At 42.3% G+C, this 17,017-nt stretch overlaps 1 protein-coding gene across 1 annotated transcript in view; it reads right to left on the bottom strand.

The window, feature by feature from the left end:
* The window catches only part of LOC139754661 (ethanolamine-phosphate phospho-lyase-like), a 290,015-nt gene that overhangs the window by 238,983 nt on the left and 34,015 nt on the right, over nucleotides 1-17,017 (bottom strand). The window contains exon 2 of the mRNA XM_071672194.1: nucleotides 10,374-10,492. Coding sequence (XP_071528295.1) covers nucleotides 10,374-10,492 — 119 coding nt within the window. The remainder of the gene's footprint in view (nucleotides 1-10,373; nucleotides 10,493-17,017) is intronic.

Below are 17,017 nucleotides of genomic sequence, written 5' to 3'. Positions count from 1 at the left end.
GCTCTCTCATCCACAACAGACTGCATACTTGCCCCTTTTTCCAAAACTCTTACATTCACCTCCCTAACAACCCCATCCATAAACAAATTAAACAACCATGGAGACATCACACACCAATGCCGCAAACCTACATTCACTGAGAACCAATCACTTTCCTCTCTTCCTACACACACACACATGGGTGATTTGAATGCAAAGGTGTGTAATGTGGTAGTTGAGGGAATAATTGGTATACATGGGATGTTCAGTGTTGTAAATGGAAATGGTGAAGAGCTTGTAGATTATTGTGTTGAAAAAGGACTGGTGATTGAGAATACCTGGTTTAAAAAGTGAGATATACATAAATATACATATGTAAGTAGGAGAGATGGCCAGAGAGCATTATTGGATTACGTGTTAATTGATAGGCACGCAAAAGAGAGACTTTTGGATGTCAATGTGCTGAGAGGCGCAACTGGACGGATGTCTGATCATTATTTTGTGGAGGCGAAGGTGAAGATTTGTAGGGGTTTTCAGAAAAGACGAGAGAATGTTGGGGTGAAGAGAGTGGTGAGAGTAAGTGAGCTTGGGAAGGAGACTTGTGTGAGGAAGTACCAGGAGAGACTGAGTACAGAATGGAAAAAGTTGAGAACAAAGGAGGTAAGGGGAGTGGGGGAGGAATGGGATGTATTTAGGGAAGCAGTGATGGCTTGCGCAAAAGATGCTTGTGGCATAAGAAGCGTGGGAGGTGGGTTGATTAGAAAGGGTAGTGAGTGGTGGGATGAAGAAGTAAGATTATTAGTGAAAGAGAAGAGAGAGGCATTTGGACGATTTTTTGCAGGGAAAAATGCAAATGAGTGGGAAATGTATAAAAGAAAGAGACAGGAGGTCAAGAGAAAGGTGCAAGAGGTGAAAAAGAGGGCAAATGAGAGTTGGGGTGAGAGAGTATCATTAAATTTTAGGGAGAATAAAAAGATGTTTTGGAAGTTGGTAAATAAAGTGCGTAAGACAAGGGAGCAAATGGGAACTTCAATAAAGGGGGCTAATGGGGAGGTGAAAACAAATAGTGGTGATGTGAGGAGATGGAGTGAGTATTTTGAATTTTGTTGAATGTGTTTGATGATACAGTGGCAGATATAGGGTGTTTTGGTAGAGGTGGTGTGCAAAGTGAGAGGGTTAGGGAAAACGAGTTGGTAAACAGAGAAGAGGTAATAAAAGCTTTGTGGAAGATGAAAGCCGGCAAGGCAGCAGGTTTGGATGGTATTGCAGTGGAATTTATTAAAAAAAGGGGGTGACTGTATTCTTGACTGGTTGGTAAGGTTATTTAATGTATGTATGATTCATGGTGAGGTGCCTGAGGATTGGCGGAATACTTGCATAGTGCCATTGTACAAAGGCAAAGGGGATAAGAGTGAGAGGTCAAATTACAGAGGTATAAGTTTGTTGAGTATTCCTTGTAAATGATATGGTAGGGTTTTCATTAAGAAGGTGAAGGCATGTACAGAGCATCAGATTGGGGAAGAGCAGTGTGGTTTCAGAAGTGGTAGAGGATGTGTGGATCAGGTGTTTGCTTTGAAGAATGTATGTGAGAAATACTTAGAAAAGCAAATGGATTTGTATGTAGCTTTTATGGATCTACAGAAGGCATATGATAGAGTTGATAGAGATGCTCTGTGGAAAGTATTAAGAATATATGGTGTGGGAGGCAAGTTGTTAGAAGCAGTGAAAAGCTTTTATCGAGGATGTGTGTGTGTATATGTATATATACACATGTATATATACACATGTATATATATACACATGTATGTATATGTATAAAAGAAAGAGACAGGAGGTCAAGAGAAAGGTGCAAGAGGTGAAAAAAAGGGCAAATGGGAGTTGGGGTGAGAGAGTATCATTAAATTTTAGGGAGAATAAAAAGATGTTCTAGAAGGAGGTAAATAAAGTGCGTAAGACAAGGGAGCAAATGGGAACTTCAGTGAAGGGCGCAAATGGGGAGGTGATAACAAGTAGTGGTGATGTGAGAAGGAGATGGAGTGAGTATTTTGAAGGTTTGTTGAATGTGTTTGATGATAGAGTGGCAGATATAGGGTGTTTTAGTCGAGGTGGTGTGCAAAGTGAGAGGGTTAGGGAAGATGATTTGGTAAACAGAGAAGACGTAGTAAAAGCTTTGCGGAAGATGAAAGCCGGCAAGGCAGCGGATTTGGATGGTATTGCAGTGGAATTTATTAAAAAAGGGGGTGACTGTATTGCTGACTGGATGGTAAGGTTATTTAATGTATGTATGATTCGTGGTGAGGTGCCTGAGGATTGGCGGAATGCGTGCATAGTGCCATTGTACAAAGGCAAAGGGGATAAGAGTGAGTGCTCAAATTACAGAGGTATAAGTTTGTTGAGTATTCCTGGTAAATCATATGGGAGGGTATTGATTGAGAGGGTGAAGGCATGTACAGAGCATCAGATTGGGGAAGAGCAGTGTTGTTTCAGAAGTGGTAGAGGATGTGTGGATCAGGTGTTTGCTTTGAAGAATGTATGTGAGAAATACTTAGAAAAGCAAATGGATTTGTATGTAGCATTTATGGATCTGGAGAAGGCATATGATAGAGTTGATAGAGATGCTCTGTGGAAGGTATTAAGAATATATGGTGTGGGAGGCAAGTTGTTAGAAGCAGTGAAAAGTTTTTATCGAGGATGTCAGGCATATGTACGTGTAGGAAGAGAGGAAAGTGATTGGTTCTCAGTGAATGTAGGTTTGCGGCAGGGGTGTGTGATGTCTCCATGGTTGTTTAATTTGTTTATGGATGGGGTTGTTAGGGAGGTGAATGCAAGAGTTTTGGAAAGAGGGGCAAGTATGAAGTCTGTTGGGGATGAGAGAGCTTGGGAAGTGAGTCAGTTGCTGTTCACTGATGATACAGCACTGGTGGCTGATTCATGTGAGAAACTGCAGAAGCTGGTGACTGAGTTTGGTAAAGTGTGTGAAAGAAGAAGGTTAAGAGTAAATGTGAATAAGAGCAAGGTTATTAGGTACAGTAGGGTTGAGGGTCAAGTCAATTGGGAGGTGAGTTTGAATGGAGAAAAACTGGAGGAAGTGAAGTGTTTTACATATCTGGGAGTGGATCTGTCAGTGGATGGAACCATGGAAGCGGAAGTGGATCATAGGGTGGGGGAGGGGGCGAAAATTCTGGGAGCCTTGAAGAATGTGTGGAAGTCGAGAACATTATCTCGGAAAGCAAAAATGGGTATGTTTGAAGGAATAGTGGTTCCAACAATGTTGTATGGTTGTGAGGCGTGGGCTATGGATATAGTTGTGCGCAGGAGGATGGATGTGCTGGAAATGAGATGTTTGAGGACAATGTGTGGTGTGAGGTGGTTTGATCGAGTAAGTAACGTAAGGGTAAGAGAGATGTGTGGAAATAAAAAGAGCGTGGTTGAGAGAGCAGAAGAGGGTGTTTTGAAATGGTTTGGGCACATGGAGAGAATGAGTGAGGAAAGATTGACCAAGAGGATATATGTGTCAGAGATGGAGGGAACGAGGAGAAGAGGGAGACCAAATTGGAGGTGGAAAGATGGAGTGAAAAAGATTTTGTGTGATCGGGGCCTGAACATGCAGGAGGGTGAAAGGAGGGCAAGGAATAGAGTGAATTGGAGCGATGTGGTATACCGGGGTTGACGTGCTGTCAGTGGATTGAATCAAGGCATGTGAAGCGTCTGGGGTAAACCATGGAAAGCTGTGTAGGTATGTATATGTGCGTGTGTGGACGTATGTATATACATGTGTATGGGGGTGGGTTGGGCCATTTCTTTCGTCTGTTTCCTTGCGCTACCTCGCAAACGCGGGAGACAGCGACAAAGCAAAAAAAAAAAAAAATATATATAGATATATATATATATATATATATATATATATATATATATATATATATATATATATAGAAAAGCAAATGGATTTGTATGTAGCATTTATGGATCTGGAGAAGGCATATGATAGAATTGATAGAGATGCTCTGTGGAAGGTGTTAAGAATATATGGTGTGGGAGGGAAGTTGTTAGAAGCAGTGAAAAGTTTTTATCGAGGATGTAAGGCATGTGTACGTGTAGGAAGAGAGGAAAGTAATTGGTTCTCAGTGAATGTAGGTTTGCGGCAGGGGTGTGTGATGTCTCCATGGTTGTTTAATTTGTTTATGGATGGGGTTGTTAAGGAGGTGAATGCAAGAGTTTTGGAAAGAGGGGCAAGTATGAAGTCTGTTGTGGATGAGAGAGCTTGGGAAGTGAGTCAGTTGTTGTTCGCTGATGATACAGCGCTGGTGGCTGATTCATGTGAGAAACTGCAGAAGCTGGTGACTGAGTTTGGTAAAGTGTGTGAAAGAAGAAAGTTAAGAGTAAATGTGAATAAGAGCAAGGTCATTAGGTACAGTAGGGTTGAGGGTCAAGTCAATTGGGAGGTAAGTTTGAATGGAGAAAAACTGGAGGAAGTGAAGTGTTTTAGATATCTTGGAGTGGATCTGGCAGCGGATGGAACCATGGAAGCGGAAGTGAATCATAGGGTGGGGGAGGGGGCGAAAATCCTGGGAGCCTTGAAGAATGTGTGGAAGTCGAGAACATTATCTCGGAAAGCAAAAATGGGTAGGTTTGAAGGAATAGTGGTTCCAACAATGTTGTATGGTTGCGAGGCGTGGGCTATGGATAGAGTTGTGCGCAGGAGGGTGGATGTGCTGGAAATGAGATGTTTGAGGACAATGTGTGGTGTGAGGTGGTTTGATCGAGTAAGTAATGTAAGGGTAAGAGAGATGTGTGGAAATAAAAAGAGCATGGTTGAGAGAACAGAAGAGGGTGTTTTGAAATGGTTTGGGCACATGGAGAGAATGAGTGAGGAAAGATTGACCAAGAGGATATATGTGTTGGAGGTGGAGGGAACGAGGAGAAGTGGGAGACCAAATTGGAGGTGGAAAGATGGAGTGAAAAAGATTTTGAGTGATCGGGGCCTGAATATGCAGGAGGGTGAAAGGCGGGCAAGGAATAGAGTGAATTGGATCGATGTGGTATACCGGGGTTGACGTGCTGTCAGTGGAATGAACCAGGGCATGTGAAGCGTCTGGGGTAAACCATGGCAAGTTGTGTGGGGCCTGGATATGGAAAGGGAGCTGTGGTTTCGGGCATTATTGCATGACAGCTAGAGGCTGAGTATGAACGAATGGGGCCTTTGTTGTCTTTTCCTAGCGCTATCTCGCACACATGAGGGGGGAGGGGGATGGTATTCCATGTGTGGCGAGGTGGCGATGGGAATGAATAAAGGCAGACAGTGTGAATTGTGTGCATGGGTATATATGTATGTGTCTGTGTGTGAATATATATGTGTACATTGAGATGTATAGGTATGTATATTTGCGTGTGTGGACGTGTATGTATATACATGTGTATGGGGGTGGGTTGGGCCATTTCTTTCATCTGTTTCCTTGCGCTACCTCGCAAACGTGGGAGACAGCGACAAAGCAAAATAATAATAATAATAATAAATAAGTATATGTATATAAGTTGGAGAGATAGCCAGACAGTGTTATTGGATTATATGTTAATTGATAGGCAGGTGAAAGAGAGGCTTTTGGGTGTTAATGTGCTGAGAGTTGCAACTGGAGGGATGTCTGATCATTATCTTGTAGAGGCGAAGGTGAAGATTTGTAGAGGTTTTCAGAAAAGAAGGGAGAATGTTGGGGTGAAAAAAATGGTGAGAGTAAGTGAGCTTGGGAAGGAGACTTGTGTGAGGAAGTACCAGGAGAGATTGAGTACAGAATGGAAAAAGGTGAAAGCAAAGAATGTAAGGGGAGTGGGGGAGGAATGGGATGTATTTAGGGAAGCAGTGATGGCTTGCGCAAAAGATGCTTGTGGCATGAGAAGCGTGGGAGGTGGACAGATAAGAGAGGGTAGTGAATGGTGGCATGAAGTAAGATTATTTGTGAAAAAGAAAGAGAAGAGAGGCATTTGGATGATTTCTGCAGAGAAATAGTGCAAATGACTGGGAGATGTATAAAAGAAAGAGGCAAGAGGTCAAGAGAAAGGGTGCAAGAGGTGAAAAAGAGGGGAAATGAGATTTGGGGTGAGAGAGTATCGATAGATTTTAGGGAGAATAAAAAGATGTTTTAGGAGGTAAATCAAGTGCGTAAGAAAAGAGAACAAATGGGAACATTGGTGAAGAGGGCTAATGGAGAGGTAATAACAAGTAGTGGTGATGTGAGAAGGAGATGGAGTGAGTATTTTGAAGGTTTGTTAAATGTGTTAGATGATAGAGTGGCAGATATAGGGTGTTTTGGTCGAAGTGGTGTGCGAAATGAGAGGGTCAGGGAGAATGATTTGGTAAACAGAGAAGAGGTAGAGAAAGCTTTGCGGAAGATGAAAGCCAGCAAGGCGGCAGGTTTGGATGGCATTGCGGTGGAATTTATAAAAAAAAAGGGGGTGACTTAATTGTTGACTGTTTGGTAAGGTTATTTAATGTATGTATGGCTCATGGTGAGGTGCATGAGGATTGGTGGAATGCATGTATAGTGCCATTGTACAAAGGCAAAGGTGATAAAGGGCGAATGTTCAAATTACGGAGGTATAAGTTTGTTGAGTATTCCTGGAAAATTATACAGGAGGGTATTAATTGAGAGGGTGAAGGCATGTACAGAGCATCAAATTGGGGAAGAGCAGTGTGGTTTCTAAAGTGGTAGAGGATGAGTGGATCAGATGTTTGCTTTGAAGAATGGATGTGAGAAATATTCAGAAAAACAAATAGATTTGTATGTAGCATTTATGGATCTGGAGAAGGCATATGACAGACTTGATAGAGATGCTCTGTGGAAGGTTTTAAGAATATATGGTGTGGGAGGTAAGTTGCTAGAAGCAGTGAAATGTTTTTATCAAGGATGTAAGGCATGTGTACGTGTAGAAAGAGAGGAAAGTGATTAGTTCTCAGTGAATGTCGCTTTGCGGCAGGAATGTGAGATGTCTCCATGGTTGTTTATTTTCTTTATAGATGGGCTTGTTAGGGAGGTGAATGCAAGAGTTTTGGAGAGAGGGGCAAGTATGCAGTCTACTGTGGATGAGGGGGCTTAGGAAGTGAGTCAGTTGTTGTTCGCTGATGATACAGCACTGGTGGCTGTTTCAGGTGAGAAACTGCAGAAGCTGGTGACTGAGTTTGGTCAAGTGTGAGAAAGAAGAAAGTTGAGAGTAAATGTGAATAAGAATAAGGTTAGTAGGTACAGCAGGGTTGAGGGACAAGTCAATTGGGAGGTAAGTTTGAATGGAGAAAAAGCGGAGGAAGTGAAGTGTTTAAGATATCGAGGAGTGGATTTAGCAGCAGATGGAACCATGGAAGCGGAAGTGAGTCATGGGAGGGGTGGGGGCTATAGTTCTGGGAGCACTGAAAAATGTGTGGAAGGCAAAAGCATTATCTCGGAAAGCAAATATGGGTATGCTTGAGGGAATAGTGGTTCCAACAATGTTATATGGTTGCGAGGTGTGGGCTATAGATCGAGTTGTGCGCAGGAGGGTGGATGTGTTGGAAATGAGATGCTTGAGGACAATATGTGGTGTGAGATGGTTTGATTGAGTAAGTAATGAAAGGGTAAGAGAGATGTGTGGTAATAAAAAGAGTGTGGTTGAGAGAGCAGAAGAGGGTGTATTGAAACGGTTTGGTCACATGGAGAGAATGAGTGAGAAAAGATTGACAAAGAGGATATGTGTGTCAGAGGTGGAGGGAACGAGAAGTTCTGGGAGCACTGAAAAATGTGTGGAAGGCAAGAGCATAATCTCGGAAAGCAAATATGGGTATGCTTGAAGGAATAGTGGTTCCAACAATGTTATATGGTTGCGAGGTGTGGGCTATAGATCGAGTTGTGCGCAGAAGGGTGGATGTGATGGAAATGAGATGCTTGAGGACAATATGTGGTGTGAGATGGTTTGATTGAGTAAGTAATGAAAGGGTAAGAGAGATGTGTGGTAATAAAAAGAGTGTGGTTGAGAGAGCAGAAGAGGGTGTATTGAATCGGTTTGGTCACATGGAGAGAATGAGTGAGAAAAGATTGACAAAGAGGATATATGTGTCAGAGGTGGAGGGAACGAGGAGAAGTGGGAGACCTAATTGGAGGTGGAAGGATGGAGTGAAAAAGATTTTGAGCAATAAGGGCCTGAACATGCAGGAGGGTGAAAGGCATGCAGGGAATAGAGTGAATTGGAATGATGTGGTATACCGGGGTCGATGTGCTATCAATGGATTGAACCAGGGCATGTGAAGTGTCTGGGGTAAACCATGGAAAGTTTTGTGCGGCCTCATTGTGGAAAGGGAGCTGTGGTTTTGATGCATTATACATGACAGCTAGAGACTGAGTGTGAATGAATGTGGCTTTTGTTGTCTTTTCCTGGTGCTACTTTGCGCACGTCCAGGGGGAGGGGGTTGTCATTTCATGTGTGGCGGGGTGGCGACGGGAATGAATAAAGGCAGCAAATATGAATTCTGTACATGTGTATATATGTATATGTCTGTGTATGTATACAAATTTATTTATTATTTATTCATTTATTTTGCTTTGTCGCTGTCTCCCGCGTTTGCGAGGTAGCGCAAGGAAACAGACGAAAGAAATGGCCCAACCCACACCCATACACATGTATATACATACACGTCCACACACGCAAACATACATACCTATACATCTCAATGTACACATATATATACACACACAGACACATACATATATACACATGCACACATTTCACACTGTCTGCCTTTATTCATTCCCATCGCCACCTCGCCACACATGGAATACCATCCCCCTTCCCCCTCATGCGTGCAAGGTAGTGCTAGGAAAAGACAACAAAGGCCCCATTCATTCACACTCAGTCTCTAGCTGTCATGCAATAATGCCCGAAACCACAGCTCCCTTTCCACATCCAGGCCCCACACAACTTTCCATGGTTTACCCCAGACGCTTCAAATGCCCTGATTCAATCCACTGACAGCACCTCAACCCCGGTGTACCACATCTATCCAATTCACTCTATTCCTTGCCCGCCTTTCACCCTCCTGCATGTTCAGGCCCCGATCATTCAAAATCTTTTTCACTCCATCTTTCCACCTCCAATTTGGTCTCCCACTTCTCCTCGTTCCCTCCATCTCTGACACATATATCCTCTTGGTCAATCTTTCCTCACTCATTCTCTCCATGTGCTCAAACCATTTCAAAACACCCTCTTCTGCTCTCTCAACCACGCTCTTTTTATTTCCACACATCTCTCTTACCCTTACATTACTTACTCGATCAAACCACCTCACACCACACATTGTCCTCAAACATCTCATTTCCAGCACATCCACCATCCTGCGCACAACTCTATCCATAGCCCACGCCTCGCAACCATACAACATTGTTGGAACCACTATTCCTTCAAACATACCCATTTTTGCTTTCCAAGATAATGTTCTCGACTTCCACACATTCTTCAAGGCTCCCAGGATTTTCGCCCCCTCCCCCACCCTTTGATTCACTTCCGCTTCCATTGTTCCATCCGCTGCCAGATCCACTCCAAGATATCTAAAACACTTTACTTCCTCCAGTTTTTCTCCATTCAAACTTACCTCCCAATTGACTTGACCCTCAACCCTACTGTACCTAATAACCTTGCTCTTATTCACATTTACTCTTAACTTTCTTCTTTCACACACTTTACCAAACTCAGTCACCAGCTTCTGCAGTTTCTCACATGAATCAGCCACCAGTGCTGTATCATCAGCGAACAACAACTGACTCACTTCCCAAGCTCTCTCATCCACAACAGACTTCATACTTGCCCCTCTTTCCAAAACTCTTCCATTCACCTCCCTAACAACCCTATCCATAAACAAATTAAACAACCATGGAGACATCACACACCCCTGCCGCAAACCTACATTCACTGAGAACCAATCACTTTCCTCTCTTCCTACACGTACACATGCCTTACATCCTCGATAAAAACTTTTCACTGCTTCTAACAACTTGCCTCCCACACCATATATTCTTAATACCTTCCACAGAGCATCTCTATCAACTCTATCATATGCCTTCTCCAGATCCATAAATGCTACATACAAATCCATTTGCTTTTCTAAGTATTTCTCACATACATTCTTCAAAGCAAATACCTGATCTACACATCCTCTACCACTTCTGAAACCACACTGCTCTTCCCCAATCTGATGCTATGTTGAAATATATTGGTATGTATATGTGCGTGGGTGGACGTGTATGTATATATATGTGTATGTGGGTGGGTTGGGCCATTTTTTCGTCTGTTTCCTTGCACTACCTCGCTAATATGGGAGACAGTAACAAAGTATAATAAAAGTAAATATATAAAAAAGATTTTACTGTGGTAGAACTTACCATGTGCAATACTTGAGACACAGTCCAGGTACTGCACTCCCATGTTGTCAGTCATATACTGTTTCTGGGCTCGTACAATCTTGAGAGGAGCATTGCCAAAGTGCAGACCACTGACTGTGCTAATAAAGAAAAAAAGACAATATCATTAAGTTCAATCAAAATCTCTCTATATTGAAAAAATGGAGAAATCTAAGTTCTAAAGACTGAAAAACCTTTTCTCTCTGAGGAGGTTTCCAGCAAGCATGAGAGAGAGATATACTCTCTAGGAATGGTAGGGCCAGGACTTTTCAACCCCTCAGTATTTCCAGTGAAGCGCTATCCTTAACTCATCCCTCATCAACACTTACTCATGATCGCAGTACCTTATCTCTTCCATGCCACCCCTCAATCAATCAACCACAACCAGGTAACACAATACACTCCCACCAGAGCTTTTTACTTCTCCCTAGATAAGTTGAAGACAGTAGCAGTTCTTTCTTGGTTATCATTTTCATATGAATTGTATTTCATTTCATTTGAGAAAAAGAGGTTTTCACTTTATCATTTCGGTATTCAAGATGTAGTCCGGCATTTGGGAGATCAATCTCGTGGGGCAATGGAGAAAAATAATTATGATTTTTTAATTAGCTTTGAATCTTATTGTGATACCTCATTTAAACAAAATTCAGACAGTTCAGATGGCATAAACTGTGTTATTTTTGTATATTTCTGCTAGCTTTGGCATATTTTGGGGTCTTCTCACATCATATCATTAGCAATTTTCTTTTTTCTAGATTATTATTATTATATTATTATTATATATTTCGCTTTCTTGCTGTCTCCCGCGTTTGCGAGGCAGCACAAGGAAACAGACGAAAGAAATGGCCCAACCCACCTCCATACACATGTATATACATACACATCCACACACGCAAATATACATACCTATACATCTCAATTTACACATATATATACACACACAGACACATACATATATACACATGCACACAATTCACACTGCCTGCCTTTATTCATTCCCATCGCCACCTCGCCACACATGGAATAACATCCTCCTACCCCCTTATGTGTGCGAGGTAGCACTAGGAAAAGACAACATAGGCCCCATTCATTCACACTGAGTCTCTAGCTGTTATGCAATAGTGCCCGAAACCACAGCTCCCTTTCCACATCCAGGCCCCACACAACTTTCCATGGTTTACCCAAGACGCTTCACATGCCCTGATTCAATCCATTGACAGCACATCGACCCTGGTATACCACATCGATCCAATTCACTCTATTCCTTGCCCTCCTTTCACCCTCCTGCATGTTCAGGTCCCGATCACTCAAAATCTTTTTCACTCCATCTTTCCACCTCCAATTTGGTCTCCCACTTCTCCTCATTCCCTCCACCTCCAACACGTATATCCTCTTGGTCAATCTTTCCTCACTCATTCTCTCCATGTGCCCAAACCATTTCAAAACACACTCTTCTGCTCTCTCAACCATGCTCTTTTTATTTCCACACATCTCTCTTACCCTTACATTACTTACTCAATCAAACCACCTCACACCACACATTGTCCTCAAACATCTCATTTCCAGCAGATCAACCCTCCTGCGCACAACTCTATCCATAGCCCACGCCTCACAACCATACAACATTATTGGAACCACTATTCCTTCAAACATACCCATTTTTGCTTTCGGATATCATGTTCTCGACTTCCACACATTCTTCAAGGCTCCCAGGATTTTCGCCCCCTCCCCCCACCCTATGATTCACTTCCGCTTTTGTGGTTCCACCCGCTGCCAGATCCACTCCCAGATATCTAAAACACTTCACTTCCTCCAGTTTTTCTCCATTCAAACTTACCTCCCAATTGACTTGACCCTCAACCCTACTGTACCTAATAACCTTGCTCTTATTCACATTTACTCTCAACTTTCTTCTTTCACACACTTTACTAAACTCAGTCACCAGCTTCTGCAGTTTCTCACATGAATCAGCCACCAGCGCTGTATCATCAGCGAACAACAACTGACTCACTTCCCAGGCTCTCTCATCCCCAACAGACTGCATACTTGCCCCTCTTTCCAAAACTCTTTCATTCACCTCCCTAACAACCCTATCCATAAACAAATTAAACAACCATGGAGACATCACACACCCCTGCCGCAAACCTACATTCACTGAGAACCAATCACTTTCCTCTCTTCCTACACATACACATGCCTTACATCCTCAATAAAAACTTTTCACTGCTTCTAACAACTTGCCTCCCACACCATATATTCTTAATACCTTCCACAGAGCATCTCTATCAACTCTATCATATGCCTTCTCCAGATCCATAAATGCTACATACAAATCCATTTGCTTTTCTAAGTATTTCTCACATACATTCTTCAAAGCAAACACCTGATCCACACATCCTCTACCACTTCTGGAACCACACTGCTCTTCCCCAATCTGATGCTCTGTACATGCCTTCACCCTCTCAATCAATACCCTCCCATATAATTTACCAGGAATACTCAACAAACTTATACTTCTGTAATTTGAGCACTCAATCTTATCCCCTTTGCCTTTGTACAATGGCACTATCCAAGCATTTCGCCAATCCACAGGCACCTCACCATGAATCATACATACATTAAATAACCTTACCAACCAGTCAACAATAGTCACCCCTTTTTTTACTAAATTCCACTGCAATACCATCCAAACCTGCTGCCTTGCCGGCTTTCATCTTCCACAAAGCTTTTACTACCTCTTCTCTGTTTACCAATCACTTTCCCTAACCCTCTCACTTTGCACACCACCTCGACCAAAATACCCTATATCTGCCACTCTATCATCAAACACATTCAACAAACCTTCAAAATACTCACTCCATCTCTTCACATCACCACTACTTGTTATCACCTGCCCATTAGCCCCCTTCACTGAAGTTCCCATTTGCTCCCTTGTCTTACGCACTTTATTTACCTCCTTCCAAAACATCTTTTTATTCTCCCTAAAATTTAATGATACTCTCTCACCCCAACTCTCATTTGCCTTCTTTTTCACCTTTTGCACCTTTCTCTTGACCTCCTGTCTCTTTGTTTTATACATCTCCCACTCATTTGCATTTTTTCCCTGCAAAAATCGTCCAAATGCCTCTCTCTTCTCTTTCACTAATAATCTTACATCTTCATCCCACCACTCACTACCCTTTCTAATCAACCCACCTCCCACGCTTCTCATGCCACAAGCATCTTTTGCGCAAGCCATCACTGCTTCCTTAAATACATCCCATTCCTCGCCCACTCCCCTTACCTCCTTTGTTCTCACCTTTTTCCATTCTGTACTCAGTCTCTCCTGGTTCTTCCTCACACAAGTCTCCTTCCCAAGCTCACTTACTCTCACCACCCTCTTCACCCCAACATTCACTCTCCTTTTCTAAAAACCCATACAAATCTTCACCTTCGCCTCCACAAGATAATGATCAGACATCCCTCCAGTTGCACCTCTCAGCACATTAACATCCAAAAGTCTCTCTTTCGCGTGCCTGTCAATTAACACGTAATCCAATAACACTCTCTGGCCATCTCTCTTACTTACATACGTACACTTATGTATATCTCGCTTTTTAAACCAGGTATTCCCAATCACCAGTCCTTTTTCAGCACATAAATCTACAAGCTCTTCACCATTTCCATTTACAACACTGAACACCCCATGTATACCAATTATTCCCTCAACTGCCACATTACTCACCTTTGCATTCAAATCACCCATCACTATAACCCAGTCTCGTGCATCAAAACCACTAACACACTCACTCAGCTAATCCCAAAACACTTGCCTCTCATGATCTTTCTTCTCATGCCCAGGTGCATATGCACCAATAATCACCCATCTCTCTCCATCAACTTTCAGTTTTACCCATATTAATCTAGAGTTTACTTTCTTGCATTCTGTCACATACTCCCACAACTCCTGTTTCAGGAGTAGTGCTACTCCTTCCCTTGCTCTTGTCCTCTCACTAACCCCTGACGTTACTCCCAAGACATTTCCAAACCACTCTTCCCCTTTACCCTTGAGCTTCGTTTCACTCAGAGCCAAAACATCCAGGTTCCTTTCCTCAAACATACTACCTATCTCTCCTTTTTTCACATCTTGGTTACATCCACACATATTTAGACACCCCAATCTGAGCCTAAAGGGAGGATGAGCACTCCCCACGTGACTCCTTCTGTTTCCCATTTTAGAAAGTTAAAATACAAGGAGGGGAGGATTTCTGGCCCCCCACTCCCACCCCCTCTAGTTGCCTTCTACGACACGTGAGGAATGCGTGGGAAGTATTCTTTCTCCCCTATCCCCAGGGATAATATATATATATATATATATATATATATATATATATATATATATATATATATATATATATATATATATATATTTTTTTTTTTTTTTTTTGCTTTGTCGCTGTCTCCTGCATTTGCAAGGTAGCGCAAGGAAACAGACGAAAGAAATGGGCCAACCCATCCCCATACACATGTATAAACATACATCCATACACGCAAATATACATACCTACACAGCTTTCCATGGTTTACCCCAGACGCTTCACATGCCCTGTTTTAATCCACTGACAGCACGTCAACCCTGGTATACCACATTGATCAAATTCACTCTATTCCTTGCCCTCCTTTCACCCTCCTGCATGTTCAGGCCCCGATCACACAAAATCTTTTTCACTCCATCTTTCCACCTCCAATTTGGACTCCCACTTCTCATCGTTCCCTACACCTCCGACACATATATCCTCTTGGTCAATCTTTCCTAACTCATTCTCTCCATGTGCCCAAACAATTTCAAAACACCCTCTTCTGCTCTCTCAACCACGCTCTTTTTATTTCCACACATCTCTTACCCTTACGTTACTTACTCGATCAAACCACCTCGCACCACACATTGTCCTCAAACATCTCATTTCCAGCACATCCACCATCCTGCGCACAACTCTATCCATAGCCCATGCCTCGCAACCATACAACATTGTTGGAACCACTATTCCTTCAAACATACCCATTTTTGCTTTCCGAGATAATGTTCTCGACTTCCACACATTCTTCAAGGCTCCCAGGATTTTCGCCACCTCCCCCACCCTATGATCCACTTCCGCTTCCATGGTTCCATCCGCTGCCAGATCCACTCCCAGATATCTAAAACACTTTACTTCCTCCAGTTTTTCTCCATTCAAACTTACCTCCCAATTGGCTTGATCCTCAACCCTACTGTACCTAATAACCTTGCTCTTATTCACATTTACTCTTAACTTTCTTCTTTCACACACTTTACCAAACTCAGTCACCAGCTTCTGCAGTTTCTCACATGAATCAGCCACCAGCGCTGTATCATCAGCGAACAACAACTGACTCACTTCCCAAGCTCTCTCATCCCCAACAGACTTCATACTTGCCCCTCTTTCCAAAACTCTTGCATTCACCTCCCTAACAACCCCATCCATAAACAAATCAAACAACCATGGAGACATCACACACCCCTGCCGCAAACCTACATTCACTGAGAACCAATCACTTTCCTCTCTTTCTACACGTACACATGCCTTACATCCTTACATATATATATATATATATATATATATATATATATGAAAAATGTATGAAATAATTTAGAAAACTGAAACTTCTAGCTTGAAATGAAATGAAAAATGAATGTCACATAATGGTTCAACCTCTGGCTATGGAAAAGGGAAATGTATAATTTATTAACACAAGCATCAATAGTAGTTTTCATCAATTTAACCACTGTATCATACTGCCTGGTCCACTTCTTCTCTTATCATTATCATCATTATCATTATTATTATTATTATCATTCACTCCATCTTTCCAGCTCCAATTTGGTCTCCTACTTCTCCCTGTTCCTTTCACCTTTGACACATATATACTTTTTGTCAATCTTACGTCACTCGCTCTCTCCATATGTCCAAACCATCCCAACACACCCTCTTCTACTCCCCCAACCACACTTTTTATATCCACACATCTCTCCCACCCCCTCATCACCCACTCAATCAAACCATCTCACACCGCATACCGTCCCCAAACATTTCACATCCAACACACCCACCCTCCCCCATACAACCCCATCCACAGCCCACGCCTCACAACCATATATGTACATAATCATTCATATGATTATAAAGCACGAAGATAATCATGTAAAATAATTTGTGATAATTACAAATTACCATACCATTTTATCAACATATAAAATATTCTAAAGAAAAGGTGATTAAACAGCAGGGGAAGGATTTCATCTCATATTTTTCTAAATATTTATTTATTTATATTTATTGTTAGGGAGGTAAATGCAAGAGTTTTGGAAAGAGGGGCAAGTATGAAGTCTGTTGGGGATGAGAGAGCTTGGGAAGTGAGTCAGTTGTTGTTCGCTGATGATACAGCGCTGGTGGCTGATTCATGTGAGAAACTGCAGAAGCTGGTGACTGAGTTTGGTAAAGTGTGTGGAAGAAGAAAGTTAAGAGTAAATGTGAATAAGAGCAAGGTTATTAGGTACAGTAGGGTTGAGGGTCAAGTCAATTGGGAGGTGAGTTTGAATGGAGAAAAACTGGAGGAAGTGAAGTGTTTTA

Source organism: Panulirus ornatus, chromosome 17 (assembly GCF_036320965.1).
Source record: "Panulirus ornatus isolate Po-2019 chromosome 17, ASM3632096v1, whole genome shotgun sequence".
NCBI lineage: Eukaryota > Metazoa > Arthropoda > Malacostraca > Decapoda > Palinuridae > Panulirus > Panulirus ornatus.
This window is presented reverse-complemented; position numbering and strand designations above follow the sequence as displayed.